General features: G+C 39.7%; 1 protein-coding gene across 3 annotated transcripts in view; it reads right to left on the bottom strand.

Moving 5' to 3' along the window:
• Nucleotides 1-1,573: 1,573 nt before the first annotated feature.
• The window catches only part of LOC139761751 (methylglutaconyl-CoA hydratase, mitochondrial-like), a 115,827-nt gene continuing 101,979 nt past the window's right edge, over nt 1,574-15,421 (bottom strand). Inside the window, exons 5-6 of one of the 3 annotated variants that reach the window (XR_011715602.1) lie at nt 3,771-3,880; nt 3,485-3,622 (exon numbers count right to left, since the gene is read on the bottom strand). Coding sequence is in view for 2 of the 3 variants with exons in the window: in XM_071686183.1 (XP_071542284.1) it covers nt 3,468-3,622 (155 nt within the window). In the remaining variant the exon portion in view is untranslated. Of the gene's footprint in view, nt 3,623-3,755; nt 3,881-15,421 lie in introns of those variants that run through there. The other 2 variants (XM_071686183.1, XM_071686186.1) reach the window with 2 other exon arrangements.

The raw sequence follows: 15,421 nt of genomic DNA, 5'->3' as shown, positions 1-15,421 counted from the left end.
AACAAGATTATCAAACCTATTTCAATATCATCTGCAAAGAAAGAAATTAAAGTGTTATGTGTCCATCAATGTTAGATATAAGAATAAAGAACAGAAAGGATGCAAGCATACTTCCTTGAGGCATTGAGCTCTTTTAATTGTGGAGGCACTGGAAATAGTCTGTTTTGTGACAATACACTGTGACCTGTCAGTTAAAAAGTTGTATATCCATCTTTCAGTTTAACTAATTATTCTCAATCTTCTCGATTTTGTGTTACGACACTGTGGTCACATTTATCAAACAGTTTTGTAGTCTTTATATATCACATCAACATTTTGTTTGTTCTCCAGTGTCTCAATAATCTTATGATGGTGGTCAAGATCTTCATGTATTGACATGACCCCTTGATGTCCTAAGCTGTACATTATTGGATTTCCTCGGGTCCATTCATTTACCGCTGAGGACCCCTCTCAAAAATTCTAATATGTCATGTAAAGTTTACCCCCTGCTTTGTGGAGTGGTGGAAAATGGGTGAGGTTCAAATTGTTATGATGGAGCTAGAGCCCAGGCTGTTTATCCACAAGATATTCAGTACCAGTGCCAAATGTGTTTTGCATTTTTTTTTTACAAGACTGGAGTTCCAGGAGTCTGCCTTCAGTTTACTCCATGACTGGGTCTAAAAAAGCTTCACCACTTTTACAGTGATTGCAGGTGTGTATTGATGTTTGCATTACTTGTTCAAGCTAAATAATTCATCTAATGATGATTTGCCTATTTTTAGGAATTAAAAACTTCAGCTCCCACAAAGCAGCAATTGTCTATTTTAAACAGGTTTAGACTTACTTTGGGGTCTTGAAATTTACACTACCTCCAGTATAATGCACCAGTCTTGCCAAGCATGCAAATATCCTTTGCTTGATATTTGCTATAGAGGGTCTAATGATTGTGCAGTTATTTTGGTCAGGTACAGCAGAAGCTCATAAGACATTTCTGTTTGAATAAGGAAAAGAATTATATGTAGGATATGATATAACCCTTACAACATGAAATAAAATATCCCCCTCCCCCCAGATGCACACATACATACATACAGAGGGGAAATAGTAGATTTGAGGGTAAATTAAGCCTGTGATTCATTGTTGTCCAATGAAGGCAGACTTGCTTTTAAAACAATTACCAATAATGTTTCTAGTCAGTATCAGATCATCTAGCATGTTAGTTTCCTCCCTTTTTAAAATATCTATAATCCCTCCAAAATTTTCTTTGAAATAGTTGTGATTTTCCTCCTTTCTTCCTTATTCACTCCCTCATGTTCCCCATTTGTTTATTTTGGATAAGCCAGTAAAGTATGTATGTGTGGGTGGGAGTGATATGTTGCCATCACAGCACTGGGGAAGCTTCATTTCCTCTCCCTACAATTCGTTCATGGAAGGCAAAAATTAAAAATTGGTGAAAGTTTTTGTCATTGTTCCTTCAGTACAGTTTATCAATTTTCTACCATTCTGTCTCTGATTTCAATTTTCTCCCTCTTTGACTTGCTTCCTACATGGAGGTATATAAGTTGGGGGTGTATTGCTACTTTAAAGAAGACAGTTTATTAATTTCATCTCCTTGTGAGGTTTATTCAAGAAAATATATATTACAGAATTTAACTTTTATCATACCTGCCTTCTCATATATGCCTTGATGGTCCTTGCTACTTTTAAGAAAAGTTGCATATTTCTTCTGCCCTGTGTCAAGCCCTGTAATTGGCACTCCAACTATGTTCCCACTCTAACCGGTTATTAGCCGCTTGGCAATGTGGATAAATTTTGAGAATAGGTCCTTTGTTTTCAGGTTCATTTACAATCACTCTATACATTTTTTTCACCATTTCCTACATTGTAAAGTAGCACTATAAGCAAAATTATCTTATTTGCTTATATATATAAGTATGGTGCACCAAAACCAGAGGTTCTCATCTGTAGCCAGCTCCAAAGACTTTTGTTTTCCTGTAACTGCTTCATATGCCCTAGTTTATACAAATGAGAGTATGCACCCCCCCCCCCCCCTCTCTCTCTCTCTCTCTCTCTCTCTCTCTCTCTCTCACACACACACACAAAAATAGATAATTCCTACTCTATCCTATACATGTCTCGCACCCTGCCTGGTTTAATCCCAGTAACCCAAAGGCATTTTCATTCCATCCTTCCACCTCTTGTTCTCTCCACTTTTGATTTTTGTACCTTCCTAATCAGCCTCTCCTCATTCATGCTTTCCATATGTCCAAACCATTTCAGCACACCCTCTTTAGCTTACTAGACCATACTCTTCTTACTATAATCTCTCTCAACATATTTTTCACTTGATCAAAACTTTCCTTACAACAATTATCAACCATTTAATATCCAATATAGCCCACCGTTTCTGGTCTTTTTGATGTAGGGCCCACACCTTGCAACCTCGGATTACTAAGACTACTTTACCATCAAACATATCCATGTTTGCCTTCACAGGGAACGAACTCTTTCCACACACTCCTCAATGCACTCACAACCATACATCTCCCTCCCATGGAAAATGTTCTAGGCTGGCTGATACATCTCCTCCCTCCCATGAAAAATGTTCTAGGCTAGATGTAATACATCTCCCTCCCATGGAAAATGTTCTAAGCTGGCTATGATATATCTCCCTCCCAAGGTAAATGTTCTAGGCTGGCTGTGATATATCTCCCTCCCAAGGTAGATGTTTTAGGCTGTGTTCTCTAGCTGCAGCTAGACAGTATTTTAAAAATTCTGATATCTTTCATCTCCAGTCACATTAAAATTTCATAAAATTAATGTTTCATTGAATAAGGCCTCCAGGTATGACAAATTAAGTCTTGTACTCCTGCAAGCTTTCAAAAATTATCCTAGTTTTAACTGGAACTATTCCACAATGTGTGCATGCTATATTTTCCCAAGGTGAGGTCTGAAAGTCACCACTGGAGAAAATACCACTTGTAGTTCATCATGGGGACAACACACATGTCTATATGGTAGGATGACACTTGTCCAAGCTCACTGCCATAAATATAAGATGCTCAGCTTTACCCTTACAGTATAAGAACCAATAGCTTTGCCACAGTGCTTTTATGGGTAAAGGCCAGTATTTTGTGTAACTCATTCTAGTTACAACTTTTACTACCAGTCATCCCAATTTCAGTTTGACATAGCAGTCAGGTTCGGCCAATTTCTGAAATTGAATAAATCTGTTTGTCCACTTAAAAGAAGCTACAAGTGTACACAGTATGACCAGTCACAAGCATGCACATTATTAAGCACATGTACTTACATTAGTTATACATAAACACATTAGACATTAAATGAATATCATTAAAATCTATGACAGTACAACGGAAAATCTATGGCTTGTCATGTAAGGCTGTATTACCACAGACAGAAACAGAATTACAGTGGGCCATCCCTCAGAAACTTTGCAAACTGGGAAGGGAGAGGAGCTTTTTTATTTATGTCTGTGATTTGTCACAAATGCCACATAGTTGATAGAGATTGGCATCATCTGACAAGCATGAAACCATGAAGTGTCCCAGGTCATATTTGGAGATCATCCGACCAGGACTATTTCCATGCTCACTGATGTAATCCCCACAGCCAGGTTGATCTGTTTGAAGTACACAGGAATATGAATTAAATAACCTCCTTTTATCAATAAACAATGAATTATCTGCATGAGCCTCTTCAATAAGCAACAAATGATGAATAACCAGCTAAGTGTACAGTAAGCCATCTCTTACTATCCCAATACCAACCAGTGCCTCTTGCTTATGGTTGGCTAGGCCTTCATTACAGCTTTGACCAATTCGCAGACAATATTATTCCCTCTTGCATGTATCATGCTAATGCAGATGCCTCACAAGCTCTGCATGAATATAAACAAATTTTCTTAAGTTATATGATTATGACGGGCTTTAAAGTTATATAATTATGACAAGGACTGTATTAAGAATTTCTTTAAATATAGTCTATTTAGGTGAGGTTTAATAACATACATCATCAAAAAGCTACTTATACCAGCTGCAAAAAGCTCACAGTTAACAAACTTCTGCATAATTTAGGTTTGGATATTTATTAAAAGTAAGTGTAAAGCTCTAATAAAGTGTGCTTAACTAGACGTATTGAAGGCTTCTCAGTGTTTGGGAGTTATCTTGCTACTACATATCCCTGTTATTACATAGTTATGGATAGCTGAAGACAGTATTACTAAACATCTTTCCTCTCTATCCATTTGTAAATTAAAAAGCAAACTAAAGTTTGTGCTGACGTGCCAAGTTTTCAAGTTTTTTTTAATGGACACACTGCATGAACTTGTGTGAAGTGACGGCATGAGTTACCTTGCTGAACACCAAGGAATGTGATATTAGATACATATATGAAGGCATAATATCTAAATTATATTAAATGTATAGATGAAATTTAATTTTGATTGAGGAAGATAATCAAGGTTTGCCACATAGTACAAACATTTGAAAAGAATGAGCAAAGAAAAACATAAAGAGGATTGAAGTGTGGAGGGAGCAAAGGAGAGTATTAGAGAGGAGAATGTGCCAACAAGTATAACCAATGCATAGCGAGTCTTGCTTGACGAATATTACCATTTCTCTCTGTTATCAAACTCACTAAATAATTTCTATTCCGAGTTCATCTGGGACTTGTTTCAACCATATATCAAGTTTCCTTTCATTTTTTTTTTTCTGCTTATTGTGGAATTTGTATAAAGCAAAAAACTTCAGCATTTTGTAGCACAAAAAATCTGAAAACCAAACAGTGTTAACCAAATTTTATATTTTAGCTTTCTTTTGAAAGATATTTAAAAACTTAACCTATAGAATTAAGATTATATATTTTGGATATAATCCCTTTAACATGTCTGAAAAATTTCTGGTAATTCTATTCCTTCCATTGTTATCATACGATCCATGTTCGGCTCCTATATTTTTGGCATTACCCTAGTACATGTTCCATGGTAGTTTTGTGTGGGTTGAACCCAAGAATTCACTGGAAAAGTGGCTATTTTTTTCCATTAAAACAATTCAATACACAAATTAACCTGTAAACCAAAGACAGATTTTAGCCATTCTGGTTATTTGCAGAGGACCCTTTGTTACACCAAGTTATCAAGAACAGCATCAATTTTTGAATATACAAAGTAAATATTCAATAGTTTTTGGGTGGACTACTATTTCTCTGTATCTCTGATGCCTGTTCCAAATGGAACTCCCTCAATGGGGTGGTCATGGCAATAGTCTCCATAACTAGTGAACTCTAGTGCAGCTTCTTAGCCTTTAGTGCCTCACCTTCAACAGGCCACTGGCAGAGGGCAACTCCAGTGCAGTATTTGCAAAGGCTCCCACCTAATGTTCCTACTGACTACTTCTACCTAATGTTTCTACCTAACGCTCCTGCCTTCTTCTATCTACAGCTTTTATCATTTTGCTAAAAGGCAGGGCTTGCACATAGGGCTCACCACAGAAAAATCTAGTTTCAAAGACTGAGCTGTGAGTTTGTGTTGTCAAGTGTCATGTATGATAAGGAGAGATTGTATGTTTGTGGATAGTATGCCAGCAGTCCATGTGTGGGTGAGGCAGAAAGGAAAGACTGCTACCTGGGTCAGAGGAGTGCAACTTGACAAGCACTGAAGTGCAGGCTCACTCCACAGCTGTCACTAACCCTTCCAATATCCAGGCAGTTACTATTGGTAATATACCTCCCCAGTCATTGGCTGCCTACCAACTACTACCTACTGGGTGGAGTACAATTTTGTCATAAAACAATGATTTTTTTTCTTTCTTTTTTAGAAAAAAGCATCATTATCAACCCCAACTCTTTTTGCAGAGAACTATCGAATATGAAATTCACCCTCCACTCTTTATCACAGAACTGTCATTCACACCTTCTGTGTGGCCCTCAGTGAAAGCCGATGGGTACATAGCCTTTCCTTTCTCTAATGATGGTGATAATATAATTTTACATATTACAATTCCAATTAAGTACAGACATAAAAGAAATACACCTTAATCTCAAGGTACCCAGTTACCTGGTGAAGTGCATTATTTCTAAATATTCATTATTTTTACTACTAAAATTACACCTCTGTAGGAAATGCAAATACAGTATAGTTGAAAACCAAACTTAAAGGATGAAACAAATATCCCATCTTTTTTGTTATACAATACACTCATTGGGCAGGCTTTTGTATCTTTCTTATTAATGATCTGTCAATCATCCACACCCTCCAGCCTTCCATGAACTTTATGCATTTTGTTATTTTCTAATTATGCTTGGTTTAATGGTGGTGTAAGAGAAAGCAGGTGGAATTAAACCATCACAGCTCCATTTCTCTGCCCTCCATCCTGCTTATAGTGGGGATATATTCAGAATTCTTTTGTAATACTATGTTTATCAATATATTGGATAACTTGTAAAAGAGAGACTTTTGGATGTTAAAGTGCTGAGAGGGGCAACTGGAGGGATGTCTGGTCATTATCTTGTGGAGGCAAAGGTGAAGATTTGTAGAGGTTTTCAGAGTGGTGAGAGCAAGTGAGCTTGGAAAGGAGACTTGTGTGAGGAAGTACCAGGAGAGAGAAAGTGTTGGGAGGTAAGTTGCTAGAAGCAGTGAAAAGTTTTTATCGAGGATGTAAGGCATGTGTACGAGTAGGAAGAGAGGAAACAGAGTGGTTCCCAGTGAATGTTGGTTTACAGCAGGGATGCATGATGTCTCTATGGTTGTTTAATTTGTTTATGGATAGGGTTGTTAGGGAAGTGAATGCAAGAGTTTTGGAGAGAGGGGAGCATTTGCAGTCTGCTGTGGATGAAAGGGTTTGGGAAGTGAGTCAGTTGTTGTTCACTGATGATATAGCACTGGTGGCTGATTTGGGTGAGAAACTGCAGAAGCTGGCAACTGAGTTTGGTACAGCATGTGAAAGAAGAAAGCTGAGAGTAAATGTGAATAAGAGCAAGGTTATTAGGTTCAGTAGGGTTGAGGGAGAAGTCAATTGGAAGGTAAGTTTGAATGAAGAAAAACTGGAGGAAGTAAAGTGCTTTAGATATCTGGGAGTGGATTTAACAGTGGATGGAACCATGGAAGTGGAAGTGAGTCACAGGGTGGGGAGGGGGCGAAGCTTCTGGGAGCGGTGAAGGCTGTATGGAAGGCGAGAACATTATCTCGGAGAATAAAATGGGTATGTTTGAAGTAATAGTGGTTCCAACAATGATATATGGTTACGAGGCATGGGCTATAGATAGGGTTGTGCAGAGGAGGGTGGATGTGTTGGAAATGAGATGTTTGAGGACAGTATGTGGTGTGTGGTGGTTTGATCAAGTAAGTAATGAAAGGGTAAGAGAGATGTGTAGTAAAAAAAAGAGTGTGGTTGAGAGAGCAGAAGAGGGTGTATTGAAATGGTTTGGTCACATGGAGAGAATGAGTGAGGAAAGACTGACAAAGAGGAAATACGTGTCAGAGGTGGAGGGAACGAGGAGAAGCGGGAGACCAAATTGGAGGTGGAAGGATGAGATGAAAAAAAATTTTGAGCAATCAGGGCCTGAACATACAGGAGGGCGAAAGGCATGCAAGGAATAGAGTGAATTGGAATGATGTGGTATACCGGGGTCGACGTGCTGTCAATGGATTGAACCAGGGCATGTGAAGCATCTGGGGTAAACAATGGAAAGTTTTAGAGGGCCTGGATGTGGAAAGGGAGATGTGGTTTCGGTGCATTACACATGACAGCTAGAGACTGAGTGTGAACAAATGTGGCCTTTGTTGTCTTTTGCTAGTGCTATCTAGCATGCATGTGGAGGGAAGGGGGTGCTATTTCATGTGTGGCGGGGTGGCAATGGGAATGGATGAAGGCAGCAAGTATGAATATGTACATGTGTATATATGTATATGTCTGTGTATGTATATGTATGTATATGTTGAAATGTATGGGTATGTATATGTGCGTGTGTGGGCGTTTATGTATATGCATGTGTATGTGGGTGGGTTGGGCCATTCTTTCATCTGTTTCCTTGTGCTACCTCGCTAACGCGGGAGACAGCGACAAGTATCATAAATAAAAATAAAAATATATTAATATATTTAACAAATCAATAATTTATTTTGAAAATGGAAAGACACTCAAGAAAAAAAGTGATATTTAGAGTGGTGGGGTGCAGGTAGTACTTGGTAGGCAGCCAACGACCAGAGAGGTATATTACCAGTATTACCCACCTGGGTATCGGAAGGATTAGTGACAGCTGTGTAGTGAGTCAGCACTTCAGTGGTTGTCAAGTTGCACTCTTCTGTCCCAGGCAGCTGTATTTTCTCTCTACCTCATCCACACATAGACTACTGGCTTCTGTGTACAAACTGACAATCTCTCCTTCTCATACATAATATATAACAGCACTTAACTCGCACAGCTCAATCTTTATAACTCTAGATTTTCCTGCGGTGAGCACTCTGCACTAGCTTGCCTTTTGACAAAACAGTAGGAGCAATAGATAAATGTAGTAGGTAGGAACATTTAGGGAGGAGAATTTGGTAGAAACATTAGGTCGAAGTAGTAGGTAGGAACATTAGGCAGGAGAATTAGGTTGTAGTAGTCAGTAGGAACATTAAGCAGGAGCCTCTCCAAACGCTGCACTAGAAAGCCCTGTAAAGGGTGAGACACTAAAGGCTTAGAAGCGGCATTGTAGCTCATTATTTATGGAGTCTCTATTGCCATGGCCTCCCCCATGAAAGAGTCCCAGAGGGAAGAGGCATCAGAGATATACAGAGATGGTGTTATTAACAGGGAAACTCAAGATTTCACCATAATAAATCAGTAATATACAGCTTTAATATCAGACGGAAATTTATTTGTATGTGTAGGTATTCTTAAGTAGGGGACTAGATTTTCTATATCTCTGATGCCTATTCCTTCTGAGAACTTCCATCAAGGGGATGGCCACAGCAAAAGAGTCTCCACTTATCAATGTTATTACATGACTCCCTTGCAAACACCGATCCATATATCCTTCCAACATTTCTCTCACTCTAGTACTCTTCTGCTCTTTCTTCCCAAGTCACAGGGAGTCTTCCTCTCATACCACCCCCTTTAATCAAACTATCATATAATCAACTTGTAAACTCCATCTTGCATTCTTTCTAGATATCCAAACCACCTCAAAGTATTACATTTCACCTACCCTACCACTCCACAATTTATTCCCTTTCCATTCCTTGCCATACCAAATCTCTCATACTCCCCTCTAATTCTTTCTTCATTCCGTCTAATCATACTACATGCTCCCCTCGTATAGCTCATTTCCACAGCCTTGACTCTTGACTATGCCTCATTCCATGTCCATATTTTGGCTGCATAGGTCAGTGTCAGGAATACTAGGCTGTCACTTAATCCTCCCTTCATTACCATACTTACACCTGTACCCTTCATTATTCTATTAAGGGACCCAAAGACTCTTCTACCCTGAACTGCTCTCTTTCCATATCACCAGACTCATCCAAGATAGCTCCCAAATACTTTAATTGTATCACCTCTTCCAGTTCTTTCTCCATCCATATCTATAACATAGCTTAATATACTTTCTTCTTTCACTCTATTGGGCTTTGTAAAATCTATACTTTCACTCCATTTTCTTTCAAACACCATTACTTTACGTGCATTTACCTTCAACTGCCAATGCTTACACACATTATAATACACACTTACAATCTTTAGCAACACCTCTTCTCTCTAAGCAAACAATAGAGTATCATACAAAAACATGTCCATCACCAGCCATCATACCACACTCCATCTCTGGACCCCCTTTCCCTAGTTTTGTTTCCATCTCTCCTATCACTCCACCCATACATATGTTAGAATGCCACAGTGGCATAACATAGCACTGCCTCATATCCACGTGTATTCTGAAACTTTAACTAAACTCTCCAGCCACTCCTACACATGCACTTGCTTACTTATAGAGCCTTTTCACACAATCCAGAAGTTGCCCCCACCCTCTATATCCTTAACACATCCCAAAAGGATTCCACTTAACTCTGTCATATGCTTTCTCCAGATCCATACAAGTTGCATAAAGCTTTTACTTTTTGCTAGCTACTTTTTCAGTCATGCTCACCACGAAAATCAGATCCACACATATCCTTATCTTTCCTTAAACCCCCTTGCTCCTCACTTATTTGGTATTCAGTCACTCCCAATTCTCTATCAATCAATATTCTTGCATACCCCTTCCCTGGTATACTTAAACTTATTTCCCTATAATTTCTGCATATATCCTTATCAACTTTTCCTTCGAGTAAAGGAACAATAATAGCTTTCATCCAATCCTCTGGCACAGCCTTCTATTTCCAAACTAAATCACATATTAAATACATCTACTCTAATCACACTTTCTCCATACTCCATTTCAGCTGTGATTCCATCCATACCTTCAACCTCAATATCACCCCTTCTTGCTGTATCCTTTTCCTTCAATCCTTCATACCCAGACATGTAACAACTGCTGCCTCACATTCTCCCACATTTGTCAGTTCTTCAAACTATTATTTCCATCTCCCTTTCACTTCCTCCTTTTGATTCAGCCACCCCCCTTCCTTACTTCTCACTTCAACATTTCCACTCATACATCTACCTCTTTCCTTCTTCACCTCCCTCCACTACAGTTTCTTATTTTCCAAAATCTTCATCTACTCTTTCTTTGCTTTCCTCTATCAGCTTCTTAACATTCTGCTTACACATCTTATATTCTTTCTTCCTCCTTTGCTGAACTTCTACTGGAACATTTCTTTTGAGCAATCTGCCATGTCTTATTTTTTCTCTTCCACAGCATTTTTAATGTCAGTCATCCACAATGCATTTCCCTTTTATATATCACAACTAATACTACAACCTTAAACAGTCTTTCTCTAAACATTTTAAACACCTCATTGAGACATGACTGTTTCCTTCATAGTCCTTGCATTTTTTTCTGGCTCATCTTCTTGCTTGCCAAAAGTTTTACCTCTCCATTCTTCCTTACACCATACCTCCCTTTTGTTCTTTTCTTCCATCATTTCTTATCCATGTGTACCTGTGGATAGCATAGACATCCACAAGATAACTTCCATTCTCATTTACTGCAGGCACTCCCCATTTACTACTTATCTCACCAATGTCATCACATCCCATCTTTGCATTCATATCACCCATTACAACACCCTTTCTCTCCTTCTCAGACCTGTTTATAGTCATTCAAATTTCCCAAGTAATGCTTAATTTCATCCTTACCTCGCAGTCTTCATAATCACAGGTGCATATGCACATACCCATGCATACTATATAATTCTTGATACATTGCACATCTTTCCGTCTTCCCTGATAATTTTCATTCATTCCTCCCTTCCATATCCTCCCACATCTTGTATTCATCATTTCCATTTCCACTCCATACACTCTGCCCTGGGATATGGGTTTCCCATTCCCCAGCACATCCAAACTATTATTATCATTATTATTTTGCTTTGTCGCTGTCTCCCGCATTAGCGAGGTAGCGCAAGGAAACAGACGAAAGAATGGCCCAACCCACCCACATACACATGTATATACATACATGTCCACACACGCATATATACATACCTATACATCTCAATGTATACATATATATACACACACAGACATATACATATATGCACATGTACATAATTCATACTGTCTGCCTTTATTCATTCCCATCGCCACCTCGCCAAACATGGAATAACAACCCCCTTCCCCCTCATGTGTGCGAGGTAGCGCTAGGAAAAGACAACAAAGGCCCCATTCATTCACACTCAGTCTCTAGCTGTCATGTAATAATGCACCGAAACCACAGCTCCCTTTCCACATCCAGGCCCCACACAACTTTCCATGGTTTACCCCAAACGCTTCACATGCCCTGGTTCAATCCATTGACAGCACGTCGACCCCGGTATACCACATCGTTCCAATTCACTCTATTCCTTGCACGCCTTTCACCCTCCTGCATGTTCAGGCCCCGATCACTCAAAATCTTTTTCACTCCATCTTTCCACCTCCAATTTGGTCTCCCACTTCTCCTCGTTCCCTCCACCTCTGACACATATATCCTCTTCGTCAATCTTTCCTCACTCATTCTCTCCATGTGATCAAACCATTTCAAAACACCCTCTTCTGCTCTCTCAACCACACTCTTTTTATTACCACACATCTCTCTTACCCTATTATTACTTACTCGATCAAACCACCTCTCACCACATACTGTCCTCAAACATTTCATTTCCAGCACATCCACCCTCCTGCACACAACTCTATCCATAGCCCACTCCTCGCAACCATACAACATTGTTGGAACCCCTATGCCTTCAAACATACCCATTTTTACTTTCCGAGATAATGTTCTCGACTTCCACACATTCTTCAAGGCCCCCAGAATTTTCGCCCCCTCCCCCACCCTATGATTCACTTCCGCTTCCATGGTTCCATCCGCTGCCAAATCCACTCCCAGATATCTAAAACACTTCACTTCCTCCAGTTTTTCTCCATTCAAACTTACCTCCCAATTGACTTGACCCTCAACCCTACTGTACCTAATAACCTTGCTCTTATTCACATTTACTCTCAACTTTCTTCTTTCACACACTTTACCAAACTCAGTCACCAGCTTCTCCAGTTTCTCACATGAATCAGCCACCAGTGCTGTATCATCAGCGAACAACAACTGACTCACTTCCCAAGCTCTCTCATCCACAACAGACTGCATACTTGCCCCTCATTCCAAAACTCTTGCATTCACCTGCCTAACAACCCCATCCATAAACAAATTAAACAACCATGGAGACATCACACACCCCTGCCACAAACCTACATTCACTGAGAACCAATCACTTTCCTCTCTTCCTACACGTACACAAGCCTTACATCCTCGATAAAAAACTTTTCACTGCTTCTAGCAACTTGCCTCCCACACCATATATTCTTAATACCTTCCACAGAGCATCTCTATCAACTCTACCATATGCCTTCTCCAGATCCATAAATGCTACATACAAATCCATTTGCTTTTCTAAGTATTTCTCACATACATTCTTTAAAGCAAACACCTGATCCACACATCCTCTACCACTTCTGAAACCACAGTGCTCTTCCCCAATCTGATGCTCTGTACATGCCTTCACCCTCTCAATCAATACCCTCCCATATAATTTACCAGGAATACTCAACAAACTTATACCTCTGTAATTTGAGCACTTACCTTTGTCCCCTTTGCCTTTGTACAGTGGCACTATGCAAGCATTCTGCCAATCCTCAGGCACCTCACTATGAATCATACATACATTAAATAACCTTACCAACCAGTCAACATTACGATCACCCCCTTTTTAATAAATTCCACTGCAATTCCATCCAAACCCGCTGCCTTGCCAGCTTTCATCTTCCACAAAGCTTTTACCACCTCTTCTCTGTTTACCAAATAATTTTCTTTACCAAATAATTTTCTTATGTTTCTCTATAAGCCCCCTTCTTTTATTCTGACCAGAGGTCCCATTAATATTTGGAGCAATCACCCTCAGTTGCTCATCCCTTTTACTCCCTGGTATAACTAGTGGACTCCAGAGATACTTCTTAGCCTTTAATGCCTTACCCTTGATGGCCCATTGGTAGAGAGCAACTCCTGTGAAGTGTTTCCCAGAGGCAGCAGGGCTCTCATATTGTCCAAAAAACTAAAATCCTCTGCACACCACAAGTGTTTGTCTGTGTTACAATCTACTGCCCTGATGGCATTGGGCAATGCCTCCCCTTTTAATCCACTCCAAAGATGTATTAATGATGTCACCTCAAGAAGGCAGGGTTAGATCTGGGTACTCCCCTAACTCAAATTCAACTTTTCCCAATTTTCAAGCCCCTACTGCAGTAGCAGCTCCACTAACCTCATTGGTTATGATACTGCCACTGTAAATGGTTTTCTTATTACTTCTATAAATAAAGGCAATGGTTTTAAGCCTTTCTATCTGTCTATATCTCTGGCATCCATTCCTTCCAGGAGCTCCCTTCAAGTGAGAAGCCATGGTAAAAAGTCTTCACTTATCCTTGTACTCGATGCTTACCTCACATATGCCATTCCATGCATCCTTCCACAATTACTCCCCCTTTACTACTCTCCCACTCTATTTCCTCATGTCAAAGGAGGTCCTCCTCTTACATCAACTCTTTTAATTGTACTATCATACACTCTCCTTGTAAACTGCTGTTATGCATTCTTTCCAAATGCCCAAACGACCTCCAAGTACTAAATTTCACCAATTCTTACCACTCCACAATTCATTCCCTTTGCATTCCCTGCCATAACACATCTCTTATACATCCTCTCATTGTTCCATCCAGTCATACTGCATGCTCCCCTCAGATAGCTCATTTCCACAGCCTGTATGCTTAACCTCTGTGCCTCATTCCACTTCCATGTTTTGTCTTCATAGGTCAGGGTTGGGAGGACTATGCTGTCCCTTAATCCTCTCTTCACTTCCATACTTGAACCTGTACCCTTCATTATTCTATTAAGGAACCCAACAACTCTTCTACTCTGTATTACTCTCTCCTTCCATCTCACCAAACCTAAACAAGATAGCTCCTAAATACTTAAATTCTCTCACCTCTTCCAGTCGTCTTACTTCTCCCCTCATATTTACAACACAGTTTAGTACACTTTCTTCTACCACTCTACAGGGCTTTGCAAAATCTATCCTTACACTCTGTTTTCAAATACCATAACTTTACTTTTACTCACATTTACCTTCAATTTCCTGTGCTTACATATGTCATAAGCCACTTAAACCTTCTGCACTTCCTCTTCACTCTCAGCAAACAACACAATATCATCTGCAAACAGGCTTGTCACTATCCTCCATACCTCACCACCACACTCCTCTGCACTCCCTTTCTTTAACTTTTGCTTTCACCTCTTTTATCTCTTCATCCATATATGTTAAAAAGCCATGGTGATATCCCACAGACCTGCATCACATCCACATGTATACCAAAACCTTAGCTTAACTTCATTCACTCTTACACATGCATTTGCTACTCTTTAGAAGGCTTTCACATCATCCAACAGTTGTCCCTCTACTCTATATATATCCTTAACAGGAGAGACTGAGTACAGAATGGAAAAAGGTGAGAACAAAGGAGGTAAGGGGAGTGGGGGAGTAATGGGATGTATTTAGGGAAGCAGTGATGGCTTGCGCAAAAGATGCTTGTGGCTTGAGAAGCGTGGGAGGTGGGTTGATTAGAAAGGGTAGTGAGTGGTGGGATGAAGAAGTAAGAGTATTAGTGAAAGAGAAGAGAGAGGCATTTGGGCGATTTTTGCAGGGAAAAAATGCAAATGAGTGGGAGATGTATAAAAGAAAGAGACAGGAGGTCAAGAG

This window comes from Panulirus ornatus, chromosome 41 (assembly GCF_036320965.1).
Source record: "Panulirus ornatus isolate Po-2019 chromosome 41, ASM3632096v1, whole genome shotgun sequence".
Lineage (NCBI taxonomy): Eukaryota > Metazoa > Arthropoda > Malacostraca > Decapoda > Palinuridae > Panulirus > Panulirus ornatus.
The sequence above is the reverse complement of the archived record's forward strand: the minus strand, read 5'-3'. Positions and strand labels throughout refer to the sequence as shown.